Source organism: Tubulanus polymorphus, chromosome 10 (genome assembly GCF_964204645.1).
Source record: "Tubulanus polymorphus chromosome 10, tnTubPoly1.2, whole genome shotgun sequence".
Classification (NCBI taxonomy): domain Eukaryota; kingdom Metazoa; phylum Nemertea; class Palaeonemertea; order Tubulaniformes; family Tubulanidae; genus Tubulanus; species Tubulanus polymorphus.
The window spans coordinates 167,054-177,393 of NC_134034.1; the positions used below are offsets into that span (position 1 = coordinate 167,054).

The 10,340-nt window shown below is 39.8% G+C and overlaps 2 protein-coding genes and 1 non-coding gene across 4 annotated transcripts; 2 read left to right on the forward strand and 1 right to left on the reverse strand.

The window, feature by feature from the left end:
* Positions 1 to 159: 159 nt before the first annotated feature.
* Positions 160 to 3,640, forward strand: LOC141911933 (glyoxal reductase-like). Of its 2 annotated transcripts, none has more exons than XM_074803048.1 (8): positions 160 to 556; positions 648 to 725; positions 1,273 to 1,383; positions 1,961 to 2,149; positions 2,238 to 2,329; positions 2,411 to 2,515; positions 2,600 to 2,693; positions 2,931 to 3,640. In XM_074803048.1, exons 1-8 carry the CDS (start codon positions 508 to 510, stop codon positions 3,074 to 3,076), a joined length of 864 nt encoding a protein of 287 aa, XP_074659149.1. In that variant the 5' UTR covers positions 160 to 507; the 3' UTR covers positions 3,077 to 3,640. The 2 variants fall into 2 exon arrangements, with proteins under 2 accessions (XP_074659149.1, XP_074659148.1); XM_074803047.1 differs by lacking the exon at positions 1,273 to 1,383 and adding an exon at positions 1,113 to 1,223 and having other exon boundaries at positions 162 to 556; positions 2,931 to 3,639.
* Positions 3,641 to 3,777: 137 nt separating this feature from the next.
* Positions 3,778 to 7,165, reverse strand: LOC141911891 (succinyl-CoA:glutarate CoA-transferase-like). The gene is made up of 12 exons (XM_074802983.1): positions 7,046 to 7,165; positions 6,847 to 6,904; positions 6,573 to 6,646; positions 6,326 to 6,411; positions 5,772 to 5,943; positions 5,586 to 5,681; positions 5,328 to 5,500; positions 4,916 to 5,083; positions 4,585 to 4,682; positions 4,335 to 4,437; positions 4,188 to 4,251; positions 3,778 to 4,110 (listed from the first exon to the last, which is right to left on the reverse strand). The coding sequence occupies exons 2-12, from the start codon at positions 6,876 to 6,878 to the stop codon at positions 3,962 to 3,964; spliced, it is 1,215 nt and encodes a 404-aa protein (XP_074659084.1). The 5' UTR covers positions 6,879 to 6,904; positions 7,046 to 7,165; the 3' UTR covers positions 3,778 to 3,961.
* A 215-nt stretch (positions 7,166 to 7,380) lies between these two features.
* Positions 7,381 to 7,453, forward strand: Trnaa-agc (transfer RNA alanine (anticodon AGC)). Its single transcript has one exon. It is a non-coding gene; the product is annotated as a tRNA-Ala (tRNA).
* Positions 7,454 to 10,340: the final 2,887 nt, after the last annotated feature.

Below are 10,340 nucleotides of genomic sequence, written 5' to 3' on the forward strand. Positions count from 1 at the left end.
GAATCGATTTCTAGTACAAAATATCGGGTTGATATTGATGGGTCAAAGAAATTCTCGGTAGTATCGCCGGTTCGCTCAGCATGTGTAGTGAATTTGCGTTTTTGGTATGAGCGTTTCGTAGCGAAGTTAGTGCTGTAACCCTAACCCTAACCCTAGACTCGTCACGCCACTAACCCTAACGTAACCCTAACCCTAGACCTTGAACTTGAACTTGAACTTATATTTATTGCGCCGTATATAACATTTATACATAGGATAAGACATGCAATAAATCTACAGGACAAAACATTAAAGAATGACATTAAATAGAGAATACATAATACATAGTAGCATAATCAAAAAACAAAAAACAAGAACTTATACAAGAAATAAATAGACCTGTCAAGCCAGTTCAATCAGGTCTCACAGGTCTTCAGAAAGTTCGACGCCCGATTGAAATTTTGCTCGATTTTCGAAGTTTTTGAAACCTAATTTCTCGGATCGTGTTGAGTGTCAACCTTTAGAAATATGTCTACAGTAAAACTGAATACTGGTGCTTTAATGCCGATCATAGGATGTGAGTTAAATCCGATTGTAAAACCATTAAAACTCGATTTAAAAACTGATGAATTTAAATTCAATTCAAATATTGATCCGGTGTTTTTCAGTCGGCACTTTTCAAATAAAAGGAGAAGCTGTAAAAAATTGTGTGAAAGTTGCTCTAGAAACAGGATACAGATTGATTGGTAAGAAAACTGTCATAGCCAGGCCCAGGGTATGACTGGGTCTCGTTGGGGCAAAAGGGTTTGAGAAAGTCCAGGCGGGCCACACAGTCACATGGTCAGGGTAATCAGTTTATTTAGGGCAGATACTTCACAGAAATAGATCAACAGCTTGAATGTCAAGAAATTCTGCCTTACTGAACACTAGTCAGTAACCTGTCTGTGGTTTAGTTTCACGACCGGATATTTTCACAAACCACATGAATGGTATAAGCTCATCCGATTATAAAAAGCTTACCACCAACGATTAGGTAACTAATATACTGAATACTAGACATGAACAACATCTAGACGACAATAATAAAGTTATATTTAGTGATTTGGAGATGTGTTTTTCTGAATGAATTGTAGACACAGCTGAAGGGTATGGGAACGAAAATGAAATAGGAAACACAATCGAGAAAACTCTTCCCCAAATTCCATCCCTAAAACGAAACCAGATTTTCCTTACCAGTAAATTGGGTAAGTGAAATTAGTAAATAAAATGTAGTTGTGTTGATTTTTAATACAGATACAGCAGACGTTTATAGAAATGAGGCTGAAATTGGGGCGGCTTTAAAAGAGATTCTGACTCCTGAATCCGGTTTAAACCGGTCTGATTTATTCATTACCAGTAAACTACGTAAGTCAAATATGAACCATTTTTATACTGTTACCTGTAACAATGCTGTAGGTAAAAAAAGTAAAGTTTTAGATTGAAAATATGAGAATTTATCTCCACTTCTGATGATGTGTTTTTGGTTAAATTTGAGTGATCATTAATGATATGAACTTCGCTGATAGATTTGAGCAGAAATATCTAAGTTTTTATTGAAGGTCTTATTCTCTTGATTACTGGTCCGGGTTGGTCCGGGTTTGTCTCTGATTGATTTCAGGTGATACTGATCATGATGTTTCAGCTCCTGATGCTGTGTTATATTTCAGCTCCTGATGCTGTTTTATGTTTCAGCTCCTGATGCTGTTTTATATTTCAGCTCCTGATGCTGTGTTATATTTCAGCTCCTGATGCTGTTTTATATTTCAGCTCCTGATGCTGTTTTATATTTCAGCTCCTGATGCTGTTTTATATTTCAGCTCCTGATGCTGTTTCATATTTCAGCTCCTGATGCTGTTTTATATTTCAGCTCCTGATGCTGTTTTATATTTCAGCTCCTGATGCTGTTTTATATTTCAGCTCCTGATGCTGTTTTATATTTCAGCTCCTTACAGTCAGGGTTCGGCCTCAGCCAGAAACGCTTGTCTTAATTCAATGAAAAACTTGGGTGTTGATTATCTGGATTTATATTTGATTCACTGGCCGGGAGTGAAAGGTTTACAGCTCGACGACCCGAGAAATAGTGAACTCCGTAAACAGAGTTGGTTAGAACTGGAAAAACTTCATAAAGAAGGTAAAACCATGAAATTTAGGGAGTGTTTTTAGTTCAAGGGAAATAGAAAAGTTCCTCGTGAATCATGAGATTTTGGAATGATTTTTAGGTCTCGTGAAGTCAATCGGAGTTTCCAACTATATGATAAACCATCTACAGGAATTATTTACTTATTGTACAGTGAAACCAGCTGTTAATCAGGTACAGTAAACTGCACCTGTCGCACCTGCTGCACCTGTCGCTCGTGGATACGGTAACAATACGAACCGTTTTATATTTCAGTGTGAACATCATCCTCATTTGAATCAACAAAAACTGATTGATTTTTGTAAAGAGAATGATGTTTATTTGCAAGCTTATTCATCGCTGGGAAAGGGCGAACAATCGGTAACACTACAATCCAACTAACCGCCGGTTTTTAGTGTTTTTGATTATAACGTACGCGGACTAAGTATTGATTATATTTTGCAGCTGATTTCGGAACCACTGATCCGTGAAATAGCGTCTCGGATTAATAAAACACCGGCGCAAGTTTTACTACGATGGGCCGTTCAAAACGGCACAGGTAACCGGACTTATATCTGAGATCAGTCTCTGCTCACTTTCTTTATCTAGGCCCAGATTACTGGACTCTGTTCCACAGAAACTCATTTCATGTTTTAACCCCGAGAATCATATCTTAAACTATGACTAGTGGAACCGGGTCCAGACTTGGATCTAGGTTTAATCTTTGGTTCTTTAAAACCTTTAACTATGCTTAGACATACAGCTACCACTAGCGCCCTCTATTTTATATTTTCAGCCGTTTTGCCGAAATCTGAAAAATCAGATCGAATCAAAGAGAATTTTGATGTGTTTAGTTTTGAACTGAGCGCGGAAGATTTTGAAAAATTAAACAGTCTTCACAAAGAAGTTCATTACGCGTGGAACCCTCACACTGTTGTTTGACCTGTCAAATCATTCTAGTGTGTTTTAGAAATCATATGAACCTGAAATCATCATCACATTTAAGAAGAAAAAATCTTGAGTAAAGATAACATTGTCACATTATCTATAAGTGATTTTGAAAAGGTATCCAATGTCGCTGTAACGTTGTTAGGACACAGTAATCTCTTCTGGAAGGGAGAGGGAAATTTGCGTGGTTTATAAATTGTTGATCTCTGTGTTTGTTGAAAATTATATTTACCGATATTGAATCTTTAGGAAATTAAGAAATAAATAGATTAGTTTTAGTAGTTTTTAGTCTCTGAACAATGTGTGAGGACGAGAGTGCTTGTTCCAAGCTACAAATAGATAGGCTTCATGTTCAGGCGGATTTCGAATTATTCTCGTGATTTTTTACTCTCCAATTTTTATTTCTCGCGCAGGGAGAGAACGATGAAAAATTCTGAGATCAAAAAAATTATTAGGAACTGATGTGCCGCAGTCGGATCGTATTAGTGTACGAAAAATCCGCTTACGATGAACATAGAGGCAGCACCTGACGGTGTAGTGAAGCATCTCGCGTTGATTGACGCAGCCGCGGCGCTTAGTTTGCACGAGAGAATGGTACCGTATGGGGTTCCATGCCGCAAATTGATAAAACTATTGAAATAAAATCAAAATCTATTGAAATAATTTTACAAACTTGATTTTATTGACGACTAGAATATCACATACACAGTACAAATATATAATTCAATTCAATCAGCAATTTGATTTTAGACACCCCCATGGACTGTGTCTAACCCTCCCCCACCATAGTGTCTACCCCATGGACTGTGGTGTCTAACCTCCCCCCTCATGGTGTCTACCCCGAATTCTCTTGTGCGTAGGATAACCCCAATTCTTGTATCAGTGAATTACTCCATCCTCTCGAAGCCAACTCAAATAATCAACATCCAAACCTAGAACTGATTCTAACACTTCATCGGTGTGCTGGCCTAGAGTAGGTGGCGCTCCTTGTAAAATAGTCTTACTCTTACTGTACTGTACAGCTGGACCTACAAAATACACAACATCACCCTATGACATCATCAAAATGAAGCTTTCACCCAATGAGGTCTCAACCGATCCATACCTGGTAATTTGATTTCTCCTGCTGTTGAGTGATTCATTTTTTGTACCAAACGATTTGCTTTGATCTGAAAAAAACAACAAATATCAAACTGGAAGCATAAAACTAAAACTATTCGCATATTACTTCTTCCCTAAAATACGGACGTACCTGAGGATTTTTAAAAACTTGCGATAAATCATTGATCGGTCCGAATGGGAATCCGGCTCCTTCAAATAGTGAACTCCATTCATCGGTTGTGTTCTCTTCGAAGCTGTAAATAAAAATAATCGTGAATTAGTGGCGTTTGTGAAAACTGTTTAAATCGCTGCTGATTGTTGTTTGATTCAGTGTTCGATTCAGTGTTTGATTCGGTGTTTGATTCGGTGTTTGATTCGGTGTTAGATTCAGTGTATTTTACCGTTTGCGCAGAATATCGAGTAAAGTGGATCTGTTTTCAACACGGAGAGCATTCGACTTAAAACGAGCATCTTCTGAATATTGCTCTAAACCCATCATCTACAAACAGACAGAGAGAGGGAGAGTAGAGAGGGGGGAGAGAGGGAGTAGAGAGGGGAAAGAGGAGAGAGGAGAGGGAAGAGAGAGATGGGAGAGGAGAGGGGAGAGAGAGGAGAGATGGGAGAGGAGAGAGTCAGAGAGAGGAGAGAGGAAAGAGGAGAGGAGAAATGATCAGAGTTATTGATTTATTGGAGTCTGATTCAAAAATTCACAATGATACCTGTCATGCGTACCTGTAGAAGGTTTAAGAACTGTGAGTTGTTTCCGGCACCGACCACCAGGTGGCCGTCTGCAGTCCGGAATGCCTCGTAAGGGACGATACTACCGTGAGCCGTACCCAGTCGTTTAGCTTCAATACCATTATTCAAATAGTTAGCACCAAGATGAACTAGAGTAGCAACCTACAATATAAATATGGCAGCCTCCGTAAATCCCCCTATGACATCATCATATTGCGTACTAGTGATTTAATCTATAGACACTTCTAGAAAATATGTCTGCCTCCATAAATACCCCGATGACATCATCAAATTCTTAGCATTGATGTGATTTATAGAAACGAGATCTGCCTACACAGATACCGCTATTGACAGGTTGATATTGATGATGTCATAGGGTGATTTATGGAAGTGTATCTAAACGAACCTGAGTCGAGAATAGGTTACAGTCGATGTGTTGCCCTTCCCCTGTTTTGTGTTTATGAAGTAAAGCAGCCATGATAGCGCCGTGAGCGTAGAGACCTGTCGATAGATCAGTTACTGCTACTCCTACTTTACATGGCTCTACAAAATATACATCACACAAACAATCTAAATCTCCTCAGAGTCAGTCGTTAGATCTAGATACTGAATGAATCTAACAACTTTAAAACCACTACAAATCTGCACCTGAAGCCCAACTTACCTTCTTCAGTACCAGTTATATGAAGCATGCCCCCAACAGCGGAGGTAATAACATCGTACCCGGGCCGTAGACTCCACGGGCCTGTCTGCCCGTATCCTGTTAATTACAAACCACGCAGAATATATACCGGTAGATATTTGGATTAATTTCATGCGGATTAATAAGGATTATCTGTTAATCCCTTACCGGTAATCGAACAATAAATAAGTCCGGGATTAATCTCCTTTAGATGTTGATATCCGAGTTCGTATTTATGTAGAGTTCGAGGAAGGAAGTTTTCAATTAAAATGTCACATTTCGCGGCCAATTGTCGCAATAAATCAGAGCCTTCTTTATGTTTCATATTGATACAAACACTCTACAATAAACAACTAAACTTTCATGTAACAAGCTGTGTAGAAATTCCACAGTAACTCTGAGCACCGAGTTCCAGGGCCACAGTAACTCTCAGTACCGAGTTCCAGGGTCACAGTAACTCTCAGTACCGAGTTCCAGGGTCACAGTAACTCTCAGTACTGAGTTCCAGGGCCACAGTAACTCTCAGTACCGAGTTCCAGGGTCACAGTAACTCTCAGTACCGAGTTCCAGGGTCACAGTAACTCTCAGTACCGAGTTCCAGGGTCACAGTAACTCTCAGTACTGAGTTCCAGGGTCACAGTAACTCTCAGTACTGAGTTCCACTCTCAGTACTGAGTTCCACTCTCAGTACCGAGAGTTCCACATTCCACTGAACTACTGACCTTTTTATTGCGATTCACAGAAAAGAAATAAACACTTTCTCCATTTATAAACGGTGGACCCCAACTTCGCGTATCATCACCATGTTCTAAAATATCAACATCAACAATCATCTCAAACCAGACTAGAGATAATCTCAAACCTAGCCTAGAGATAATCTCAAACCAGACTAGAGATAATCTCAAACCTAGCCTAGAGATAATCTCAAACCTAGCCTAGAGATAATCTCAAACCAGTACAGTTATTTACCTGGATGTTCAATCTTAATAATTTCAGCACCAAGATCTCCTAATATCATTGAGCAATATGGACCAGCTAGAATCCTGTAAAATACAGCCAGTTAGAATAGATAGGTTTGAAGATATGGTTTGTGTTAGTAAAGTAGATATATCCACGCTTGCCAGGGTTTGATTGCCTCCTGCTGAAGCTTATGCCATCACAAACCCGGGCCGCCAGACCGTTACCGCCGCCCGGGCCCGGGTGGGCAGGATGCCGCTTAATATTTCAGTGGATTGCAAGTTACCTTGTGAGATCCAGGACTTTGTAACCAGTCATAGGTGCCGTAGAGGGAGTTTTATCATCTGTAACAAATTCAGAATAGTTTTTTAAAATTCCCAGTTGTTGAAGTGAAACGACGTTTCGTCAATGAGTTAGTGAGATGTATGATATATTTATCATGATTCAGGTGGTTTTAAAGAATGACAGCTCGATGTGATCAGTACCTTCTGAACATATCGCTCTCCCGGTGTTAAATCCATCCCTACGACCAATATTCGAGATCGTTAACGGTTGGAATTTGCGCAGAAATCTACTGGAATTTTTCAATAGATTCACGGGCGCCGCCATCTTGGAAATAACCAAACCGAAATGATGGAAACGATGAAACAGAAACTCTATCAGAAACCAATAAACTGACAAGGAATGTGAGTGATTATCCATTATTTTCCCATCTTGTTTACAAAATAATAGTCTCAATAATCGTTCTAAGCCGCGGTATATTACGCGTTCATTCAAAGTATGGTTTTAAATACTAGCGAATGACAAAGAATAATATCGTGGGGAACTAGCTCAGATGGTAGAGCGCTCGCTTAGCATGCGAGAGGTACCGGGATCGATGCCCGGGTTCTCCAGCAGGAACTGATTTTTTTCGAAGGATCGATCAAGTTTTGGGTTGTAACCATGCAAACTTGCAACGTCTGCATCTAGAGAAGTTTATTTTGGAGAGCCCACGACTGCAGTGTAAATAATTTGATCATATTGGATAAAATATTATTCCAGGAAACCAGAAACCCAGGCATAGGCGTGTTAGCTTGTTGTAAGTAAAAATAGCGCAGTGACTGACGTACGTAGATCCTCCGAGAAAGCTAAACATAAGGAAGGCGCCCGTGCCCACCCCCCCCCCCCCCCCCCCCGATAATTCTAGTCTCTACAAATTGTGTATGATCAACCATAATATTCTTAATCAACCATTAGTTTTATTTTCACTGATATTATATTGTTTTCGTTGATTATGCCTCTGTGTAGCTTACATAATACAGGTAGTTTTTGTCCCATAAATATTCGGGACGTGAAAAATGGCTCCAGTAAAATCTAATACGTAGATAAATTTTGTAATTTGAATAATGGATTCACCATACGTACAATTAATTCGTTTCATGGCTGCATAAAATAGTTACATATAAATTGTATATAAATTCAAACAGCGAGAATGAACAATGTTTAATTTTTAAATCATGCACCACACGACGCCCATCCGCCCGAAATACTGACTTAACCAAAAATACATATGCACTTTAGATAATACGTGATTCTAATAACGGTGCCTCCTCCTTCCACGGCTAATAACGGTGCCTCCTCCTCCTCGGGTTCTGCTGGTTTGTAACCATTGAGTCTCGTTAACCATTCAAATCAAAATTCTACTCGACAATTCTAAAGAACTGAACGTCAATATTGCTGAGAGCATCTCAGATTTGGGGCTTCTATTCCTTCATAACAATATCGTAAAATTACGATCGTTTCGTTTAGAATATTTCTGATGTGCTCAGATTTCTAATAGAGATCCTATTTCACACCCCATTGTAATAAGGCTATTTGTTATAATTGCTTGTTCTACTCTTGTTAAACTCTCCTTAAATTTCCAAATAATTTATCAATTCTCTTTTCCTATATTCGTCCATTTCTCTTTCTGCCTGCGACAGTTGTCAGTGGCCTAATAAGGCTTTACTTGGCCCACACAGAAAGCTATTTCAATCTTTCTTTTTAAATTGTGCTTGTTGAAAAAATTCGATATCCTATTATTGTGTTTGTGTTTCACGAAACCTGCGCTATGAGCGTAGGAACAGTGTGTCGACCGTCTTAGAATTTATAAATGGAAGTCTGAGGTTGATGTGGCCTCAGAATGTGGCCGAGATAAAAACAATTTCATCGCGGAAAACGCGGAAAAACCTCAACAAAATCCAATTCGTTTCGAATAAAATGATGTGAATTTAAACAACGGATTTTAACCGAATTAAAAGAGAAATGTTTCTAGTACATTTTTCACCTATGTTTTTGTTAAGGTGCGGGGAATAATGTGGGAGGCATTTCTTGAATATTTCTTTCAATTTCACACGCCACACGTCGCGCCGTTCCGTTGTATCCTTGGTGTCCAATAATAATCCTCGCTTTGTCGTAAAACGTGCGGCTATTTTTAAACGCGAAATTCCGACAACAATGGCGACACCAGCCCGACCGGAAATACTACTGTGAACAGGGCACGCCGGGTATTATTGATCTGTTAAGATAACACACGTGTCAAATTCAATACGATTGAATGCGTAACCATACTAGCGGAAGAGCCGATTGGACATTGAGCGGGTGTTGGGTGCAGAGAGTTCAGTACAATCTGCCTTCATCAATCCCCCTATGACATCATCAAATCGTGATTTTGTTCAGGATAGACACTCTAATATATAAAAGATTTTTCTATGATCCCCTATGACATCATCAAATTGATCTTTAGACCCTTCTGAAAAAGATGGCAACCTCCAAAAATCGACCTATGATATCATCACGCAAATTGTGTGAAAGCCTCAACCGCAGCATGGACTGGACTGGACGTGGACTGGACGTGTGGACTGGACGTGTGGACTGGACGTGGACTGGACGTGGACTGGACGTGGACTGGATGTGGACTGGACGTGTGGACTGGACGTGGACGTGGACTGGATGTGGATTGGACGAGATCCGTCACTCCACCTGGCCTGTAGCCTCACTCTGGAGCGCGTACCCTGCTTGCAGACTATACGGTCTGGATCGATAATGTCACAGACAGTTACATCAGCAGCAGCAGCTGCTGCAGCATCCAGTAGTGAACGTGGCTACATCACCCCCCTCGAAGCACGAGCACCTCAAAGCCATTGAATCCATACATTACGCGTGCGCACACCCGACCCTGCTGCCCCAACAGTCGGTTGGTTTCCCGGCAACGTGAAATTACTACTATTTACTCAACTGCAATAAAACAAAAGTCGATTAATTAATTAATAACACCTTGATTTCTATCAGATTCAGCACCACTAAAAACATCAGACACAGAACCGATATTTACACCAGAAACGTGAACCCGCTCTGATAACCCTCCGACTTTTTTTCTAGATACTTAATTGTCCGATTTATAAAATCTCAGATTTCATGCAAGGAAAGTAGATTCCACGGAATCCTTTTTAAATTGTCGGTGAAATTTCTAATTAAAGAGATAATTTCTATAAAACACGGCTCGGCTCCTGCAGTCCGTGTTAAAAACACGGCTCGGCTCCTGCAGTCCGTGTTAAAAACACGGTTCGGCTGCAACTCACAACGGTGAAACATTAACAGTGCAAACTACATCATCTATATAGAATTCTTATTGGCATTTTCTATTCCAAAAAGAGAAGTCGTTTCCATAGAAAAGGCGTCTTCATAAGGCCAAATAAAGATGGCATAAAATCCCTGTGCATCAGAATGAATTGAGTCTAAAATGTTGTATTCCTTGAGCTA